The sequence below is a fragment of the Mchenga conophoros genome, linkage group LG22, assembly GCF_057382185.1.
Source record: "Mchenga conophoros isolate Kocher_MC1m ecotype Shallow Benthic linkage group LG22, M_conophoros_male_GT1.1, whole genome shotgun sequence".
Taxonomy (NCBI): domain Eukaryota; kingdom Metazoa; phylum Chordata; class Actinopteri; order Cichliformes; family Cichlidae; genus Mchenga; species Mchenga conophoros.
The window spans coordinates 12,483,117-12,505,088 of record NC_140546.1 but is presented as its reverse complement, the minus strand read 5'-3'; the positions used below and the strand labels follow the sequence as shown (position 1 = coordinate 12,505,088).

The following is a 21,972-nucleotide window of genomic DNA, read 5'->3' as shown; positions in this document are numbered from 1 at the left end:
GCTGTTGATGTACTGTTGCTACTTTAAAAAGGATCACATCAGACAAAAACTTCAGTGAAACATTGTACTTTACAACACTGCCTAATTAAACAAGATGAAAGAAAATGAGGTAAAATAACATGTTATTTGAAACTGTTGAGTAAGTTTAGGGTTGGAGTTCTACAAAAGAATAAAAATAGCATCGAGTCAGCAGCCTGAGACACAAGAAAGACATTAGAGAGAAGGTATCACATCCATAGGTTAGGTTTCATTTGGCACAGTGTAAAGTTTTGCATTTGTGGTCCATCACTTGGGTGGAGGCTGACAGGTGAACAAGGTGAATGCAATATAAAAAGGCCAGCTTTGGAAGAGAGCACATATTGTACAAAACAAAGACTTGAGTACGGGAAACAAATCACATTTTAACAAGATATTTTAAGCTGTTAGCTTTCAAGAGGAAATTATATTTCAAGCAATATGAAGTACTTTTTCCTGGCGCTGCCTTTCCTGACTCTGCTGGGATTTCCCTTTTCCAAGGTAAGACTTGAAATTAAAAGTAAAAAAGAATGAATGTAACAAAAAATAAACAAGAAACAAACAGCAATCTTTGTTGATCAAACACACTTAAATAAATAAATAAATTAATATTCAGGGAATTCTAACCAGTGAGCCAAGATGATTTTTGATGGAAAAACTATTCTGATTCATATTTTTCACTGTTAATGCATTGCATTGAAATCACTTCCTTAATGGGCAATTATTACATATAAAGTATACAATATCATTTGTAGTGTCAGTTTTATTAATTTATTATTCAGTGTCATAAATTCTGTTGGTTTGCTCTTTAGCATGCGCCGCTAATGTCTGCAGCAAAAGGACCCGATCCTACCTACAATTTATCCCCAGCTACTAATACTACCACAACTGACAGTGAGACTAGCAGCAACAGTGGCTCTGGCAGCGGCACCCAGGCTTCCACCAGCACGACGACCACAGCCAGAGGGGTATCGTCAACCAAGGTGACTACAAAGCACCTCGAGGCAACTGTTGCTGTGATTTGCCACTGTATAAATGAAAACTAATTGAATGCAAAGAGAGGATAGAGTCGCATTGCCACCTCTGTGGCTCTGCTGTTTGGACCTTTGCTTTTTAAACCATAGTGCAGTGGGCAATCTGAAGTCTCAGAGACAGAACTAGACTACAGTGTTATTTATCACACAGCAAATCAGAGTTTATTGTATTTACTTGTAGATGAAATACATTACCAGCTGTAAGAAATAATCAAAAAAGATAAAAGTTTAAAAAAAAAAAGGAAATCTTTGTTTTTCATATTTCTTTGAATTGAAAGTAATGTGATCAAACACACACTACAATAAATATAAAACAAAAAAATGTATAAATTATTAAATTAATAAAAAAAAATACTTGAGGAAATCTTACCAGTGAACCAAGATTGTTTTTGATGGAATATCTATCCTGCTTCTGTATTTTTCAGTGTTAATGCATTGCTTTAAAATCTCGGCCTGAACGTAAAGTTATTACATGTAAAGCATACAATATCATACTCTGTAAAATCCAGCACAACAGAGTGTCATAAATTTTGTTGGTTTGCTCTTTAGGTCATGGGGACAACCACTGCATCAACAGGTCTGAGTACTACCACTACTGACAGTAAGACTAGCAGCAACAGTGGCTCTGGCAGCGGCACCCAGGCTTCCACCAGCCCGACGACCACAGCCACAGGGGTATCGTCAACCAAGGTGACTACAAAGCACCTGGAGGCAACTGTTGCTGTGATTTGCCACTGTATAAATGAAAACTAATTGAATGCAAAGAGAGGATAGAGTCGCATTGCCACCTCTGTGGCTCTGCTGTTTGGATCTTTTGCTTTTTAAGCCACAGTGCAGAGGGGAATCTGGAGTCTCAGAGGCAGAATTAGACTACAATGTTATTTATCACACAGCAAATCAGAGTTTATTGTATTTACTTGTAGATGAAATACATTACCAGCTGCAAGAAATGATCAAAAAAGATAAAAGTACAGAATAAATGAATAAATAAAATGGAAATCTTTGTTTTTTCATATTTCTTTGAATTCAAAGAAAAATGAAAAACGTATACACTAAAATAAATAAATGTATAAAGTACGTGAGGAAATCTTACCAGTGAACCAAGATTATTTTTGATGGAAAAACTATCCTGCTTTTACATTTTTTCAGTGTTAATGCATTGCTTTAAAATCTCGGCCTGAACATAAAGTTATTACATGTAAAGTATACAATATCATACAGCACAATGCAGTGTCATAAATTCTGTTGGTTTGCTCTTTAGGTCATGGGGACAACCACTGCATCAACAGGACTGAGTACTAAAACTACTCGCAATCAGACCAGCAACAGCGGCTCTGGCAGCGGCACCCAGAGTGGAGAGAGCCACATCGTCACCTTTGTGGTTCTGCTGTTGGGATCTTTTGCTTTTCCAGCCATGGTGTAGTGAGCAATCTGGAGCCTCAGAGCCAAAACTAGACTACAATGCTATTTATAAAACAGGAAATCTGAGTTGATTGTATTTAGTTGTAGATGATGGTAGTGAAAGAGCTAACCTATAGCATCTCAAAAGATATGTGTGTAAGTCATAAGGTGATTTATAGAGCACTTTCCACAGTGGAAAGAGTGCAATGCCTAATGATATGTAAAGGAGAATTGTCTGTATTTTTAAAAGCACCTCAAAGCATATTTTGGCACATTTCAGTTGTTTTATTTCAAAGGTGACATGCCCTTACACATCTTTAAGCTATTATACCCATTACCTGTTTATTTTCTTGTGTGATACTTGATGTATAAGTTAAGTCAAATTTTACCTGTAGACATGTTATAATATAGTGATGTCTGTTGAAGATTTCCGTCTGTATTAGTATAATTATTTGCACAATTTACAATAATTATTTGATCTTTATGCATTAATGTGTGAAATAGATTCAACATAAAACACTATCTAACATAAATGCTAATAAAACAGAGCATCGTTTTAATGGATGCGTGATTATGTGTTTTAATAACAATAATTCAATTAATTTCTGCTCTTTTTTTATACTGCAAATTTTTAAAACCATCCATCCATCCATCCATCAGTTCTCTTCCACGTATCCTTTTCAGAGTTGCAGGGGGGCTGGAGCCAATCCCAGCTACAATAAGGCTAGAAGCAGGGTACACCTTGGATAGGTCATCACTTTTTCGCAGGGCTAATATATAGAGACAGACAACCATTCACAGCTATATGCAACTTATAATCATCAGTTAACCTAACCCCACTAACAGCATGTCTTTGGACTGTGGGAGGAAGCCAGAATACGTGGAGACAACCCACACAAACACGGGGAGATCATACAAACTCAACACAAGACCCTGGTCACAAGGTGAAGTCAAACTCAGGAGGCAACAGTGCTAATCACCACTGCAAAAAAAGAAAAAAAATCAGTCCAGATATCTATTATGATTGTTGAGTATGCTTCACTGGAATCAGGTTTTTGTTGGCACGGTTGATCTTTTTCTTTTTTTGTTTCTTCGCCTGTCCTGTTTGGTTCTTTTGCCATCAGAATTATTGTCTAAAGGCAAAGAAAGATGCCCAACGGATTTACTTTACCAAATGGACCATCCCGGCCTTGCCGTATTGGTCTATTTGATTCATCTTTGCTTTCATTGTTTATTTTATTTTATTTTTGCTTGCTACACACGGGACAGACATGACTGGGGGAAAGAAAAGGGAGAAAGAAAGAGGGAAAGAAAAACAGCAGGGAAGAGGAATGGTGATAAAGGGGAAAAAAAACAAAAAAAACAAAAAACAAACAAAACAAACAGACAAAAAATACATATATAAATCACCTGGATCACCTGTTGAGAAAGAAAAAAGAGAAAACAAGCAAAAAACAACAACAGAGCAATATAATAAACAACATCATCGCGATGATCTATGTGAATATAACAGTAAATACTAAATATTGAATATTATTGTGCTACCTAACCCTAACCCCTGCACATTTCTCAGCACTCACCCAACGTGGAGACAGACATAAATAGACACTGTACACACAATCACACTCCCCAAGCGTACTCTAGGTCTAGGTACCCTTGCCCCTGGAGGGGGAACCTGCACCCAGACCCAGATAGTGTTACCCTCTTCCCTGGGGTGGAGAGAAGAAGACCGCCCCGACTCCGCAGCAGCAGGGAGGCCCACATTCCAGACCCCAATCGGACGGCCAACTCCTCCTCCCAGCCCCCACGCCCCAACAGGCAACAGAGAACGGGGGTGTGTGAAGACTCCAAACCTCCCTCCGCCTGCTCATATGTAGTGTTGATGCATGTGTGTTCTAAGGTGCATTTAAAACCCAGGAGAGCATGGAGCTACCTGCCAGAGAGCAGCAGGTAAGTGCATCGCCCCTCCTGATAGCCCTCAATGTATATGTGTATTTAAAATTGAGAGGTGGGCAACGGCGCCAGGGGTGAGGTTGTACACTCTAATGGTCTTCTGGATGCTGTGTAGCGTGCCCACCCCCAAGGTCCTATATGTATGTGCTATGAGAGTGTGAGTAATGTGAATGTCTAAATTGTGGGATGAAATTGAGGCACAGGCAGCCAGAAGGGGACAAAGGGGGGGATGCCTCCCCTGAACCCTGGTGGCACACCTGCACCCCAGGGCCTTGCCTGTTCAGTAGTGCCGCCTGGCCCCACAGAGCCCGGGACAGCCCACCCGACCCCACCACAGAGAAAACTGCACCCACCCCGTCATCCACTCATCTTCCAGACTACACAAGACAATAGACACCCAGGCTGAGTTCTCCGCCTCCCCTATATCTCCCCCACCTGCAGAGTGATTTCCTGGAGAGAGGATTCTGTTCAATTCAATTTTATTCATATAGCGCCAAATCACAACAAAAGTCGCCTCAAGGTGGTTCATAGATACAGAGAAAAACCCAACAATCATATGACCCCCTATGAGCAAGCACTTTGGCGACAGTGGGAAGGAAAAACTCCCTTTTAACAGGAAGAAACCTCCGGCAGAACCAGGCTCAGGGAGGGGCGGCCATCTGCTGCGACCGGTTGGGGTGAGAGAAGGAAGACAGGATAAAAGACATGCTGTGGAAGAGAGACAGAGGTTAATAACAGATATGATTCAATGCAGAGAGGTCTATTAACACATAGTGAGTGAGAAAGGTGACTGGAAAGGCAAAATGCATCATGGGAATCCCCGGCAGCCTACGTCTATTGCAGCATAACTAAGGGAGGATTCAGGGTCACCTGGTCCAGCCCTAACTATATGCTTTAGCAAAAAGGAAAGTTTTAAGCCTAATCATGAAAGTAGAGATAGTGTCTGTCTCCCGAATCCAAACTGGAAGCTGGTTCCACAGAAGAGGGGCCTGAAAACTGAAGGCTCTCCTTCCCATTCTACGTTTAAATACTCTAGGAACAACAAGTAGGCCTGCAGAGCGAGAGCGAAGTGCTCTAATGGGGTGATATGGTACTACAAGGTCATTAAGATAAGATGGGGCCTGATTATTTAAGACCTTGTATGTGAGGAGCAGGATTTTGAATTCAATTCTGGATTTAACAGGAAGCCGATGAAGGGAAGCCAAAACAGGAGAAATATGCTCTCTCTTTCTAGTCCCTGTCAGGACTCTTGCTGCAGCATTTTGGATTAGCTGAAGGCTTTTCAGCAAGTTTTTTTGGACATCCTGATAATAATGAATTACAGTAGTCCAGCCTGGAAGTAATAAGTGCATGAACTAGTTTTTCAGCGTCACTTGGTCTTTCGTTAATTAATAGGCTGGTGTGAAAAATTGCTGCCACACCGCCCCCTCGGCCTGTGCTTCGAGATTTCTGGTAGTTAGAATGACTCGGGGGAGACCTCCTGCAAGATGTAACAGCCTCCCCCACCAGTTGAAGAGCCCCCCAGGTGGCTCAACCAGGACCCTAGCCCCGAGACGGAGCACCCCCAGGGGTTTTAAGAGTAAGAAATTGTACCACTCTTGATGGTGTTTGTAGTTCAACTTGACCCGGTTTAAATTTCTTTTTTACTATGGATTTAATTTGTTGATATTCTAAAAATCTTTTCTTGTTGATCCCATATTGTGTAACTAGTCTGTCAAATGGAATAAATTCTGTTCTTTCTAATATATGTTCCAAGTATTTGATTCCTTTACAACTCCAATCTGGAAAGTTTATCATATTATTGTTTTGTAATATGTCAGGGTTGTTCCAGATAGGTGTACGTTTGCATGGGATTAATGAAGACGCCGTCAATTTTTGGCACGGTTGACCTAAAAAAAGTAGTCAGACAGGATGCTGTATGTATGATGCAAAAAAAAGACTTGAAGAAAAGTTGCAGAGGTTCACGTTGCTTACATTCAATACAAGCTCTACTTGCACAACAGTGTGGTCACGATTGGACATTTACGTGGAAGCAAACTAAAATACTTATATAGAACCAAAACACAACCAACCACAACAAAGGTGCTTTTTTACTGTAAGATAAAGCCCCCCCAAAAAATACAGAGAAAGGTTCAAGCTTCTTAAATGTTTTAGGAGTAGTCTCAGCAACAGCTAAGTGATTACATATTTTGAAGGTGCATTATCCTTTAACTCTGTTTTTCTGAAAAATAAATTATATCTTGACGAGTCGACAGCTGTATTGGGAAGGATGTTGCGAATAAATCACAAAAGTGGCGTTAATGCTTTTGTGGAATGACAATGCAATGTGATATCAGGTCCACGAAAGCAGGAAAAAAACATGCAAACAAAAGAAATCAAATAAAAAGCGAAAAACACTTCAGTAGATATCTGATAAACAAAAGAAGTTACTAAAGAGTAAAATAATAGAATAACACTCAAATAGATTGATATTGGGATTTCTTTTCACATTTTTTAACTATCCATTCATCCATTCTCTTCCGTTTATCCTTTTCAGGGTTGCGGGAGCACTGGAGCCTATCCCAGCTGTTTTAAGGCAAGAGGCAGGGTACACCCCGAACAGGTCGCCAGTCTGTCACAGGGATAACAAACAGACACAGAAAACCATTCGCACTCACATTCACACCTACGGGCAGTTTAGGGTTTCCAGTTAGGGTTTTCCCCACTAACTGCATGTCTTTGTTCCATGCAAACACCGGGAGAACATGCAAACTCCACACGGAAAGACCCCGGCCTGATGGTGGAATTAAAATCAGGACCTTGGTGCTGTGAGGCAACAGTGCTAACCACCGTGCTGCCACATTTTTAACTAATCTTATGAAATAGCATGAACTGTGATGCACATACAGTTGTGATATGTTTGAAGTTAAATTTAAATCTGCAACTTAGTAGTCTCTATTGCCCTCTTCTGCCCAAGTAACTTCATTACAAAGATGGTTATTTGTTAGGCTGTTAAGGCTGTAAAAAAGCCAGTGAGTGAAACAGGTGTTAATCTTGACTTTAAAATAATAATCATTTGTAGATAGAGTCTTACAAGCGTAAATGTCAAATTTCTGGCACAACTTCACCTACTTCCAAGGTGCATGGAGAGGATGATAAACTCACAACGCAGGGACTCCAGCAAAACTTAAAATGAAAGGGGAACAACTTTATTGACTAACCAACGCGTTTGGCTTGTGGCCTTCATCAGGGTCCATCAAGGCCACAAGCCAAACGCGTTGGTTAGTCAATGAAAACTCTATCAGTGCCATCAGTAATAGCAGCTGAAAACTAAGAAGCAGCTTTTCGTTGTTTTCAAAACCCCTTTTCAGGGTCAAAGGTTTGTTATTGTCTCAAGTGAGAAACCGCATATGCCTTACTATTCTTAAATGACTGAAAGTTATCTTTATCCTACACTAACGTTGCTTAAGGGCAAGTATTTTTGTGTTTTTGTTACTCATTGGGGTTCTAGGTCATCTAACAGGAGGAAGTAAGATTCAGTGACTGACGATAAACAGAGCAACACTGGACAATGCTTAACAAGGAGCAACAATAGTACAGGGAAGGTAGTAAAATATAGGTTACAAATTAAACCATAAGTAAAACACATTGGCTGAAGCGGCTCAGTCAATGTGTTTTATGATAGTTGTGTTAAAAAGTTTGTGTTATTGTGAAATTTAAGCATTCAAGGTAAAGGTTAGCTGAAAGGGGTAACAAGAACTCATACTTTCCATACACTGAAAAATTTCTGACACTTGTCTGTTTGATCATTTTGATGCTGAAGGATTTCTTTTTTCCTTCTAATGTTTTCAGCACAGCGAATAAAGTATCCGTTCTGGGCACTTGTGATTGCTTATGCTTATAACTAATCCAAATTCTATTAAAATTGCACTAGAGAAAATACCTTGAACAAACACAAGCATGCATGCATGCACTCTCAAACATTCAGTAACACTCTGACAACTTCCTGGATGCTGGTCATCCAGGTCACACACTACGTCACACCTACCCCACCTGAAACGTGATATTATTGTATAAAAGCTCAGTGTCCCTGAACTCAGGAACAGGTTACAAGGAGAAGTTTCAACGAAACTTAGCACAAAAGTACATTATACTCTGATTTTTGTGCAATAGAACAATTTCTGTAACATCTCTGGTGCATCTCTGCCTCCTTGGTTCTTTCCATTATGGATTTATTGTGTCTGGGTTTTTTTACACTGGTTTTGCTGGCACAGGTAATTACCTATTTTTAAAGTTTTTAAAAAAATGTTTTATTGAGTTTTATAATGATAAAAAGTCAATAAAAGTCAAAGTCAATAATTTAGGTGAAACATTGCAGAAAATGTGTGAATACAAAATGTTTCACAAACATGAGTGTATCGAGCTGACATGTCTAAAAGGATTAAAGTATTTAGAGGAGTTTTTATGTAAAAGTTCTTGCCAAACATTGTTAGGAGGATATCTAAAGGTGAAGAAGTTTTTAAAATAGAATTACATTTGTTTAATCATTATAGATTAATATTGGTCATCTTTTCCTGCCACTAGTAAATACTCAAGAAATTTCTGTTTGTGGTAACTGTAGCAGACACTTTGGAGGAATGATTAACTTCATTCGGAGAAAGAAACCGTTAATTTCTGATCTAATGTATTAATTCCTTACTGGAAAGAAATAATAGGTCAAGGAGAGTTTAGGTCATCCAAATACCATAGAATACGATTAACAGACTAAATAATGGGTTATGATGACAGCATAGGCACAGAAATTTTGCTGTTGTGCTTTTAGTCATTACATTTGTTGAAATGATATTCTATTTTATTCCTTCTGAGACTCCAAGAATCACTACTACTGATCTAGGCAATACAACTGAGACTGCCACCCTGGACAACACAACTACAGCTGCCACCCTGGACAACACAACTACAGCTGCCACCCTGGACAACACAACTACAGCTGCCACCCTGGACAACATAACTACAGCTGCCACCCTGGACAACATAACTACAGCTGCCACCCTGGACAACACAACTACAGCTGCCACCCTGGACAACATAACTACAGCTGCCACCCTGGACAACACAACTACAGCTGCCACCCTGGACAACACAACTACAGCTGCCACCCTGGACAACACAACTACAGCTGCCACCCTGGACAACACAACTACAGCTGCCACCCTGGACAACATAACTACAGCTGCTACCCTGGACAACACAACTACAGCTGCCACCCTGGACAACATAACTACAGCTGCTACCCTGGACAACACAACTACAGCTGCTACCCTGGACAACACAACTACAGCTGCCACCCTGGACAACACAACTACAGCTGCCACCCTGGACAACACAACTACAGCTGCCACCCTGGACAACACAACTACAGCTGCCACCCTGGACAACATAACTACAGCTGCTACCCTGGACAATACAACTACAGCTGCCACCCTGGACAACATAACTACAGCTGCCACCCTGGACAACATAACTACAGCTACCACGCAGGCTGCCACCACCACTACTGCTACAACTACCAAACAGGCTGCCACCACCACCACTACAGCTACCACACAGGCTGCCACCACCACTACTTCTACAACTACCAAACAGGCTGCCACCACCACCACTACAGCTACCACACAGGCTGCCACCACCACTACTTCTACAACTACCAAACAGGCTGCCACCACCACCACTACAGCTACCACACTTCCTATACAGGCTGCCACTGCCAATACCACTGGCACTCCAAACACCAACAGTACAGCTACTATCCCAGCCAACGCCACTACAGCTGCCACACAGGACAACATTACAACTCTAACCCAAAGCATCACAACAACAGTGACTACCACCACTGCAAATGGAGGATCGGAGGTGAAAGCTTCTGTGCTTTGTCTTGTTTTTCCACTCTTGCTCTACATGCCTTGTGTTTAATTGTCTGTGAAGCTTGCATACATTAATTGTAGATGCACTCTAATCACTCTGACCCCTTTTTGTTTTGTACACAAAATATATGTAGACTTATCCTAATCTTATGTGCTCTGCATTGTATTTCTTAAATATACAGGGGAACAGAACCATGCAGTAGAATAGAGCTAAACTGACGGTGCAACAAAAAACAAAACAAAGTGATTGTGATTTAAGAAAGAAAAAATATAATAGGTAACACAATTCAGAGCAAATGAAAGTGATAAAAGGCTTTATTACACACACCATATTTTGATCATGTTATATATATATATATATGTAATTAAAATGAACAAAAACCTGTTCTCACTACATTTGATTGCACCTATAAGTACAAGTCAATAAGTAATATTTAAAATGGGTATACCTAAAGTAAGTGATTCAATGCAATATGAAGATTAGCATAAAACAGAGCTTATTTTTGTACTAGCAACGGGAAGGAAGTTACTAAATCAGTGAGTAGCAGATGCAGCTAAAACTTGTAGGCTTTATTTAATCTTCAGATCGACATATAGCAAGCAGTGCCTTTAGATAGTCTCCTTTAAAGTGGTTCTGTTGGAAAAACAGGAAATAGCAAGAAAATACAAATATTTATGCAAATATTTGAAATAGAAATATCGATATATTTACTATATAATAAATATTTATATTTAGAACAATTTTATCTGTGTGACAAACCTGCAGTGTAGTGTAGAGGGAAGTGCCTGTTAATTTAATGAAAGCAGCTCGGATACAGAGTAGATCTTCCTCACTGTGAGACACCATAATCCGCTGCACTATTTCTTTCTGTAAGAGTGAAATGAATATTGGTAACCAGTGCGTCAACAGTCTCTCCAGATGTATAGTCTGTCATTTTGACCCATCTGTACAGAGGAAGTTTGTTTTTTCATGTGCACTCATCAAAATTAAACCACTACACTACAAATAAACATGGTCTCTGCCTCTTCTAATAAACTTTATAAAATTACAGTGATTATGAGTTTCTTAAGCAACAGAAAATAATAGAAATAGCCCCAAAATTATTAAAAAATATATACATATAAAAAAACAGTAAATAAATAAATAAAATCCTACATATTAAAATGGCTGCGGTCGATTTTAGGGATCCCATGTTGGTTTGGGTATTTCCTAGCGGTGACAGAAGTTACAGTGTTTTCACTCTCTGACATTATCTTTGAACTTGTTTAATATCTGTGAACGACGGCCACATTTTGCAGAGTCACAAAAGTGCATTTGTGGACAAGGACTTCCTATATACCAAGCCAGTGCCAGTGCGGCATAGTAAAGTACTAAAAGTACCAGTAGGGTAAAATAATTTATGCAAATATGACTGTGGGCAGACTGCGTTTGCAAATATTTGGTTATATTAAGTTCAAATATATTCAATAGTGATCACAGGATATGGCATTCATAATAGAAACTTTCCTTTCCTTATACTGACCATCATATCAACTGATTTTTCTATTATGAGCAGTGTTGGAAGGTTACTTTTAAAATGTATTCCACTACAGATTACAGATTACATGCCCCAAAATGTACAGGGAGTGCAGAATTATTAGGCAAATGAGTATTTTGTCCACATCATCCTCTTCATGCATGTTGTCTTACTCCAAGCTGTATAGGCTCGAAAGCCTACTACCAATTAAGCATATTAGGTGATGTGCATCTCTGTAATGAGAAGGGGTGTGGTCTAATGACATCAACACCCTATATCAGGTGTGCATAATTATTAGGCAACGTCCTTTCCTTTGGCAAAATGGGTCAAAAGAAGGACTTGACAGGCTCAGAAAAGTAAAAAATAGTGAGATATCTTGCAGAGGGATGCAGCAGTCTCAAAATTGCAAAGCTTCTGAAGCGTGATCATCAAACAATCAAGCGTTTCATTCAAAATAGTCAACAGGGTTGCAAGAAGCGTGTGGAAAAACCAAGGCGCAAAATAACTGCCCATGAACTGAGAAAAGTCAAGCGTGCAGCTGCCAAGATGCCACTTGCCACCAGTTTGGCCATATTTCAGAGCTGCAACATCACTGGAGTGCCCAAAAGCACAAGGTGTGCAATACTCAGAGACATGGCCAAGGTAAGAAAGGCTGAAAGACGACCACCACTGAACAAGACACACAAGCTGAAACGTCAAGACTGGGCCAAGAAATATCTCAAGACTGGTTTTTCTAAGGTTTTATGGACTGATGAAATGAGAGTGAGTCTTGATGGGCCAGATGGATGGGCCCGTGGCTGGATTGGTAAAGGGCAGAGAGCTCCAGTCCGACTCAGACGCCAGCAAGGTGGAGGTGGAGTACTGGTTTGGGCTGGTATCATCAAAGATGAGCTTGTGGGGCCTTTTCGGGTTGAGGATGGAGTCAAGCTCAACTCCCAGTCCTACTGCCAGTTTCTGGAAGACACCTTCTTCAAGCAGTGGTACAGGAAGAAGTCTGCATCCTTCAAGAAAAACATGATTTTCATGCAGGACAATGCTCCATCACACGCGTCCAAGTACTCCACAGCGTGGCTGGCAAGAAAGGGTATAAAAGAAGAAAAACTAATGACATGGCCACCTTGTTCACCTGATCTGAACCCCATTGAGAACCTGTGGTCCATCATCAAATGTGAGATTTACAAGGAGGGACAACAGTACACCTCTCTGAACAGTGTCTGGGAGGCTGTGGTTGCTGCTGCACGCAATGTTGATGGTGAACAGATCAAAACACTGACAGAATCCATGGATGGCAGGCTTTTGAGTGTCCTTGCAAAGAAAGGTGGCTATATTGGTCGCTGATTTGTTTTTGTTTTGTTTTTGAATGTCAGAAATGTATATTTGTGAATGTGGAGATGTTATATTGGTTTCACTGGTAAAAATAAATAATTGAAATGGGTATATATTTGTTTTTTGTTAAGTTGCCTAATAATTATGCACAGTAATAGTCACCTGCACACACAGATATCCCCCTAAAATAGCTAAAACTAAAAACAAACTAAAAACTACTTCCAAAAACATTCAGCTTTGATATTAATGAGTTTTGGGTTCATTGAGAACATGGTTGTTGTTCAATGATAAAATTATTCCTCAAAAATACAACTTGCCTAATAATTCTGCACTCCCTGTATTTTGTAACGTATTCCGTTACTCAATAAGTGTAATGTATTCAGAATACTTTGGATTACTTAATATATTATCATGCTTTTTACAACTACATGAATGTACTATTGCTGTGTGATGTATTACTATTACTGAAGGCCACTTGCCATACCAAAACCAACTAGATTTTTAAATTTTAAAATGAGTAACAGTTAGGTATGGCTGCACTATTTGCAGCAATCTCGTATAGAAAACTATTCCACTCGTATATAAAACAGGTCCGCGGCTCGAACCATAGTAAAGGGACCTCTGGCTAATACGTCGGGTTCAGTGTCGGGCTTGTAGCCGAAAACTAGCTTTACTTTGTTGTCTGGGTCAACTTTGCTAGCGAGAGAGAGAGAGAGAGGCGTTCAAAGGCTGCTTCAACAGAACTTCGGAGAAAAACACGAACATAGTGTACAGTCAAGTCTTAATGGCTTACTTACAACTGGACTACATTGCCCATGAGGCTACATTCTTTAGGGCTATGCCTGTAACACTCTGCCTATTGCCTTCATATTAAATAAGTTTTTGAATAATAATTAAAAAAAATATTTCTTCACGTCATTTTGTGGGCCGCAAGTAGAGGTGACATGGGCCGCGAGACTGAGACACGGGCATTAGAGCCTCTTAATGCGTGTTTTGTTTGGGTTTCCACCGGCGTGGAATTACCAAAAATAGTGAGGGAATAGCCTAACATATGAAATAGGAAAAGACCTCTGTGTAATCACTTTATTTCAACAAAGACAGTATTCTCAATACCACCCTTTTAAACGGTAACTGTAATGGAATACAGTTAGTCATATTTTGTATTTTAAATATGTAACGGCGGTACATGTATTTCGTTACTCCCCACTGATTATGAGCACATCTATAAAGAAAAATCGTCACACCTCGCAACAGGTGAGGACCTCGTCAGTAGCTATTTGGACCCAGACAATACCTAGGAACTACATACCTTCCCCTTTCTCTTTTATTTCTACTGCTAATAGGAACTCTGAAGAGATTTAACAACCAGACACAAGTTGGTAAGTTGGTAATAACCTCTCGTAGTTCTTCAGTTTCTTTTATTTCTGTGTTTTTTTCAAAAATTTTTTATTGTGAGGTTAAGAAGAAGTATGGCTGAAGTTAGTTGAAAAGAATTGCTAGCAAATATTTTCATATTTAGATAAAGTCTAAATATGAAAGATTCAATAAAGTCTGGATTTTTTAAAGTTGTGTTTTATTTCAATTTCAATCATATCTATAATCAAATCTTGTATTGGACACAAAAATAAATATTAAACTGCTAAAGTAAATATGCAAATTAAATAGATGGATATATATATATATATATATATATATATATATATATATATATATATATATATATATATATATATATATATATATCCATCACCACATCCATAGCTGGACTCAATCATTTGATAAACCTATCAGACAGTATGTCATTTGTTCTGTGTGATATAACCCCCACATGTCCTTATGGCCAACTGTTACATATTATGTAGTTCTTCCATCAGTGCCTTCTGGTATTTGAATTTTGGCCGAATCCCTCTTTGAGTAGTTTTGAAATCTTCTCCCAAAATATCTGTATTTTGTCCTATGAACTTCTATCATAGATAAATTACCACAAAATCGTCTCACCTTCATGGTCTTAAGTCTCGTGGCAAGGTAGGCATCACGGTTTTGAATGCACTGTACTGTGATAAGACAAATATTAGGATAATGTTGGGTCTCCACCTAATAATGGTATGAAGTGCACAATAAATGTTCAAACAGTATGTCAAACTGTGTTTACCCAAAACTTTCAGACCCAAGCGAAAGTCTCCTGAAAACCTTTTCTCTATGATCTGATCCACCGTCTGCCCAAGCTCCAGCTCCAGTCCCATCAACACTGTTAATCATGCACAAAGTCGGGGGGGATGAAGATATTGGGATTTAAAAACTAAATCAAAACACTTTTTAACACAGAAAGATTAATGAATTTTTAAAAAAAGGGACAACCACCATTGTCAAGATGTTCTACATCTCTAGAAGTCAATATGTCAATCCATTGTCCTGCCTCAGCTTTCTTCCCTTTTAGGGATGCAGAGAGAGTCTAAATGATCAGACATAATAATGATGAAACACATTAAGGGTTAAAGGAGTAAAAATATACAGTTTTGTTTCAACTATTTCAGAATCAAGTAGTCAGTAGATGTATATGGTTTAACGTATTAAAAGAGCACTTTTTACTCCAGTGCCTTTTAGTTAAGTTTGTACATAAAAGTAAATAATACCTCAATGTCTGTCTGAACCACACCAGCGACACATCCTTTCTGTTATGAGAGGGGGTGAAAGAAAAAACAAGAGGAACTATAATTTCAAAAGCTGGACTTAATTTCAAATGTGTGCTGTACTGTTTGTGTTCCCAGTGAAAGTTATACACAGGCAAAAGTTAAGCGTAGGATTTCATTCATTGTAGATCAAATTCTTTGGTTATAATTCAATCAAAGGCGATGATCAATGACATAAATATTTACATGTAGCAAAGCTTTAAGAAGCTTCTCAAAGTCATTACTGGTTTCCGATTCGATTTCCTTTTCCAGATCCTTCTTATACACTAAAACAGGAAGAGCAAAAAGAAAAGGAAGGATTAGGATTTAAACATCTAATTTTAAATAAACAATCTTTTTGGATTGTTTAAAAAAAAAAAAAGTATCATAAAAGATCTTTGACTTACTTTCTTTGTATGCAGCACTGATGCTTTGCAGCTGCTTTCCAGATCTTGTGCTCAGAATTTCCGCAAGCGTTTCTTCATCTGTGCCCAAACCCTGCACACACATACCATGCACATTTCTTGATATACAACAGTTATAACATCTATTCCAAAATCCTAAAGATGAAAGCAACCACTCACCACCATGGCCTCCTGGAGACGGTAAGCTTCATACTCCACGGGGGTCATCAACAGTTCCAGCAAAAGAAGCTCCAGGTCTCCAGATAAAGCTTTCTTCAGAGCAGTTATTATATCCTAATTCACCACATGCATAAATAAAATAACACTGAATTAATTCTTATTTTGACTTGACTCAGAGTTTCACTCCTGGTTTTCTTTTTGTAATTCTTGTTAAGTTATTTTAGTAAAGAAACAGTAAATATCTAGAAAAAACCTCTGACTAATGGGAAAAAAAACCCCAGAGTACACTTGGGATTGGAAGTGGATTCACACAAAACCTGCCTGACTATCACACTATGGTGTACTCTTTCCCTGTAAGACACTACAGTTGGGCATGTGACAGTAGTTCTGAAGTTGCTAAACAAAGGTGTGTTCACACCTTTAATGTCACCGTTTTTTTATTATTTGATCAGCAAACACTTCAAAGTTACAGATGAGCAAGGCTAAACTTTTATAACTACTAAACCTCAAACTGAAACTTCAGTTTCATTGCTTAATATATTTTATTGTAGGAGACAACTTTACACTTCATGGTTTCCACAAAACCATTAAAGTTTTAATTTCGAAACTCTTTGAAAAGGTTGTTACTGTTTCTATTTTCTCACCTTATGTGTTAGCTCCTGAAAGACCTGAGCAATTACTTGCCTCTGGGCGTTGTTCCTATTGGTTAGTATTCTCAGTAGCGTCACTGTGTCTGAGCAAGATACACGATATTCAATAAATTACCAGGAAAAGGGTGGAAAGAAATCGTGGGAATTTATTTTCAACATATGCCAATGAATGCCTTTGTTTTCCAGTGCTGTCACGATCTCCGTCACATCTCTGTCAGGGTAGAAATTGGAATAGGGTCGTACTGTTCCAAGGGTCCCCCAGTACATATCCTATTTAATAAAAAGGGACAATAATTGTGGCATCCACTCTCTATACAATATATAAAACAACTGAGTGGCAAGAATCAAGTGAAATGTGTAACAACTAACCTCATACTGAGCATACCGCGAAGGTATGGAGATGTAGAACAATACAGATCAGCCATGCTTGAATTTAAAGAATGCTAAGTATGTCAGACTTCTAGGAGGAGGTGCACGCATGTGTGTGTGTGTGTGTGTGGAGGGGGATGGTTCAACACAAACTATTAATACAAGTAATTTTCAATAATGAAACAAATTGGTTGAATTGTATTACTCGGCTTTCTTGATATTTAAAATCTAAACGTGACAATGCGCAGCAACCTTCAGAGCACTTGTTTATAGACAGCAATAAAAGGTATGTAGATAACCAGACTGAACATGACTGCAGATAAGGCTATTTGCAAATGTGGAGTCTTAGTGAGCAGAGTAATAAATCTTAGTGAAGAGTGAAGACGGGGCAGAGGTGTACTTCTTGGAATGTTTACTTACATAAGAGTCAGAGTACTCAGAATCCATGGCTTGCTTGTATCTAATGTGAGCAAAAACGGAAATGGCAAAGACATTAACAGCCCACATCACGGAACAAACAGATAATGTGACTTCATTTTAATAGGTTTAATAGAGATTCTCCAATGAAACTTAAAGTCTACAGCATAGCTTTTGAGAATCTAGGAATTCGTGACAGTAACATATGAAGGAGGAGGCCAAGTATTTAAAAGGAATTGTTATTTTTCTTACCTGTAACAGAATACTAGGCCAGCTGTGACAAGGAGTGGAGGTAGTGTATCTTTTTTTTTTTTTTTTTTTGTACAACCTCTCCGCCAACAAGCCCTGTATTTCAGTCCCACCCACAGTACGCCACAGCTGCTTCCCGTACACCCACTTGCGTGTCAGTCAAAGATACTGACCAATCAGTGCCCAGCATGTTCACAGCTCTGTTCACAGTTTCCCTGCTCAAATACTATGGCAACCCAGTTATACTTGAGCGTCAAGCAGGAATCTTGATAGTCAGGTTTGGTTACAGGCAACATTTTTTGTGGAATTTGACCATCATTTGTACTTCACGGCTGACTTTCCCCAAAATAAATAATTGACACGCTGTTGCTTTGGGCCAAACACAGTTCATGACATTCAAAGAAGAAATTGTAAGTTATAGCTTTGGCATGTTAAAGCTTTATACCAAGATAAGCAAAAAGATTTAATAAGCAAACTAATGAGGCAACATGCTGGCCATTTCTGAAAGTAAATGGAGGGCACACTCTGGGTTCAGGATGTGCCTATGTATGACCAGGTGGTCTTTTAGATTCAAAGCCTAGAAACTTGACTGTGCAGCTAGACAGAACAAAAAGGCTTTTCAACAGACACATCTGATGATACCAGCGATAGGAGGATATAGATGTGATAGAGAGCGGGGGTGTTGTGCATTTTTTCAGAAAACTTATTACAGAAGAACAAATGTCACAAGGTTTTGATCTGTCCCATCCTCTGTGCTGGTTGGCTTCTACCAGTTTCTCGTCTACAGAAGGCAAATAAACAGATCTATGTGGTTATTACAAACAAAGCTGATCTAGAGCAGACTGTGTACCCTTTGATAAACTCTGCTAAACAAAGCACTATTTAAAGGGACAATTTGTATGCATCTCATTACTATGGAAATATTAGAAACAATTCAAATTTTATTTTTTATAGAAGCATTTAAATAATAGTGCAGGTGGCCTAGATACTTCCCGTGGCTTAAGTGAAACCACTTGATAGGTTTGTAGCATAAACCTATTCGCTGGAACGTTAAGACAATATAATTACACTGCAAGCAAGACACAAGTAGGCAAACTTCTTCATGGTACTCGTGCACGGGAGAGAACCGGACAACCGCTTGACTCCAGTTGGTCTCGTCCGTCCTCCCATACACTATCCTTTTATTGAGGTTACATGAATATGCATAGGTTCATTAACATACGACGTCTACATACAAACAAAGAGTACCTTGCCTGTGTGTGTGTGTGTGTGTGTGTGTGTGTGTGTGTGTGTGTGTGTGTGTGTGTGGGGACTGCTGATCAAAGGGTCAAACATCCTTGGTCAGGAAGAGGGTAGCCTCCCCCTCACCCTAGATGGTTCATCCTAGATAACACGGTGAGGAAGTCCTGCAGTTCATCTAAACAAAGAGCACTTAGACTAGAACAGATGCAACTACGTTAATCCTACCATAAAACAATAAGACACGGTATGACCTCTCATGCTCCCAAAGTGCTGTCTAATACACACAAAGTTTGCAGACTATCAAGGATCAAAACCTCTACCAATCTACAACTAATTACAAAACTCTAAGCATATATAAGTAAATATTTCTAAGCATAAATGACAATCAACAATACAAATCTAACATTTCCCCCCTTTTTGACCTTTATGCCTGAAAAGTTCCCAGTTATGATCACCTCATGTCTGACAGTTTCAATGCAAACATTTTTATACTCAGCATATGTCAAATCACCCTAAATTACTGAAAAGGTACACAGTTCAACAAATGTATTAGCAGTTATCCCATTCATTGAGCTCATCTCATGGCAAACTGCATCTTACGAGCAAACAAAGAAATTGTTAATTTAATAGTGAAAATAAAAAAGTAACATTTTCAAAAACATCTCAGCTTGGTAATGCTTCCTCCAGGTGTGCACATCACATGTCTCTCTGCAGAGTGGTTTGAGTTCTGCAGGGCGTCATGAATGTCTCTTCCAGTTGTTTCCATCGTTGTCCATAGGACCAGAGTCCAAATGTATGTAGAATAAACATTCAAACATACCAGTTGGTTTTGTTGTTTGTCAACATGGTTCTCAGCTATTTCCAAAGCTGCAGACCTCTCAGCACTCTAGTTTTATGGCCTCCCATTACCTCACTTCAGGCCTTCGTCCTGTGAGGGGGATATTTATGACTCCTTCATTGTCCTTCATTGTCCATACTCTGCAGAAAACACCTCTGTGGAAAGGGTGCAGGGTTGTCTTACTGCTATTATGATCCCAGCAGCCTTCAGAGTGTCATCGTATGCACAGTACAGTGGCACAGCGTTAGGTGATGTTCATAGGAAACTGCTGTTATCACCACCATAGCTTCTGGTTCCTGTGCTTTTCACAGAATCATGATGTCATCCTCGAACTCCTTCTACGCTGTCGATGGAGCTTGGCACGCTCCTCATCCCACGAGTTTTCATGTTCCAACGCTGCTGAAGGTTTAAGGCAGAGCACGTCGTACACCTTAGTCGTCTTCCTCAGCGTCAATATTGAATCTTTCATTGTATTTAAAATCTTGCTGTGGGAAGTCTCCTCTTGATTTCCTGGAAGCTTAGTAGCACAGCTCTCTGTGTGATGTCTGCTGTGCTGAAGATGATCTCTGATCCTCCTGAAGCCTCTCTCCCATCTTGTGGACGATCCTCTCCTCTATTTTGCAGGCAGTTTCATGGTCCTTGCTGTGGCTCCAAGGTCTGATTTCATGATGGGCCCCAATCAGCTTGATCTTTGACCTCAACCACTGCCTGGTCCTGTCAGCTATGCGCTTCTCACTGGGCCTCTGAAGATTTCTCAGGAGATTACTGCTGCACCTGTATTTCCTTGCTAGGAAGACAAACTATTTGGAGAGTATGTCAACAATCATCAAACCACATTCTTTAGTTCAGTGAACTTCACTTATAGGCCATCAAAGCCTCATCTGAACATGGGTGCACCACTTGCATAGGTTTAATATTTGTAAATAAAACGGCTAATCACACAAATCACTGCAACAATAATAAAAAACATTGTTTAATGTTAATCCTTGGACCCCTCCTCTTGACGCATGGACACACCCATGCGTCAACTCACCAAACCTGGATTCCTGTCTTAAAGAAAAAGATTAGCTAGATCATGTCCCAGGCAACATCAGGGCATCTCCTCTGGAGTAGCTCCGTAACCCTGCAATAAAAGATGTTAGCGTGTGTTGCATATTAAGTTTGCTTAACACCTGGCTCTCCCAGGAGCCTGCATACACACCATCACGGCCTGGAAAGCAAAATCTGGAAGTGAAATCAAACTTCATACCTGTAAACAATTGTATCATAAGAGTAATAAGCATTCAACATCAGCAAGACAAGTGTCATGTGCAGGTTTTCTCAAATCAGTAAACTACAATTATTTTCATAAGTCGCCTCAGACATGGATCATCCCATGTACTCAGGCAACATTAATGTAATCGGTGACTGCTCTTAAGCAAAGTCACTCCACTTATATATTACTATGGGCTCAAAAGTGGCCAGCTAATGAGCCCATATCAAACTATCCCAGAAACACTGTATCTCTTATTTGTTCTTCTCATGTCACTTGTCCGCTTCTGCCGAATCCTCTACACGCAGTCATAGAAAAACAAACATTAGCAATACACATTGACTGTGGTCAGACGGAGGTCAGACACAGGTCAACAGATTCCAGAGGTGCCATAAAAACACCATAAAGTCAACCCTAGCTGTGGAAAGAAGTAACACCAGTTCTCAACACAGGAAATTTCACACAGGTTATTCACATTATCAAAGTAACCTTCACATTTTCCCATCAACACAATGCAACAGCATCACCACTCATAACCTGTAAACACAGTTTT

At 39.4% G+C, this 21,972-nt stretch overlaps 3 protein-coding genes across 3 annotated transcripts; 2 read left to right on the top strand and 1 right to left on the bottom strand.

Moving 5' to 3' along the window:
- The first annotated feature begins 369 nt into the window (after window positions 1-369).
- LOC146548919 (uncharacterized) lies at window positions 370-2,879 on the top strand. The gene is made up of 4 exons (XM_085263453.1): window positions 370-516; window positions 828-998; window positions 1,599-1,739; window positions 2,311-2,879. The coding sequence occupies exons 1-4, from the start codon at window positions 457-459 to the stop codon at window positions 2,470-2,472; spliced, it is 534 nt and encodes a 177-aa protein (XP_085119579.1). The 5' UTR covers window positions 370-456; the 3' UTR covers window positions 2,473-2,879.
- A 5,619-nt stretch (window positions 2,880-8,498) lies between these two features.
- Window positions 8,499-12,037, top strand: LOC146548918 (uncharacterized). Its single transcript, XM_085261979.1, has 2 exons — window positions 8,499-8,656; window positions 9,249-12,037. The coding sequence occupies exons 1-2, from the start codon at window positions 8,609-8,611 to the stop codon at window positions 10,353-10,355; spliced, it is 1,155 nt and encodes a 384-aa protein (XP_085118105.1). The 5' UTR covers window positions 8,499-8,608; the 3' UTR covers window positions 10,356-12,037.
- On the bottom strand, window positions 10,623-18,192 carry anxa14 (annexin A14). Its single transcript, XM_085261980.1, has 13 exons — window positions 18,091-18,192; window positions 17,842-17,881; window positions 17,226-17,322; window positions 17,047-17,135; window positions 16,403-16,516; window positions 16,226-16,316; window positions 16,026-16,105; window positions 15,783-15,821; window positions 15,511-15,601; window positions 15,302-15,397; window positions 15,148-15,203; window positions 11,067-11,174; window positions 10,623-10,940 (listed from the first exon to the last, which is right to left on the bottom strand). The coding sequence occupies exons 2-13, from the start codon at window positions 17,866-17,868 to the stop codon at window positions 10,881-10,883; spliced, it is 948 nt and encodes a 315-aa protein (XP_085118106.1). The 5' UTR covers window positions 17,869-17,881; window positions 18,091-18,192; the 3' UTR covers window positions 10,623-10,880.
- Between the last annotated feature and the right edge of the window lie 3,780 nt (window positions 18,193-21,972).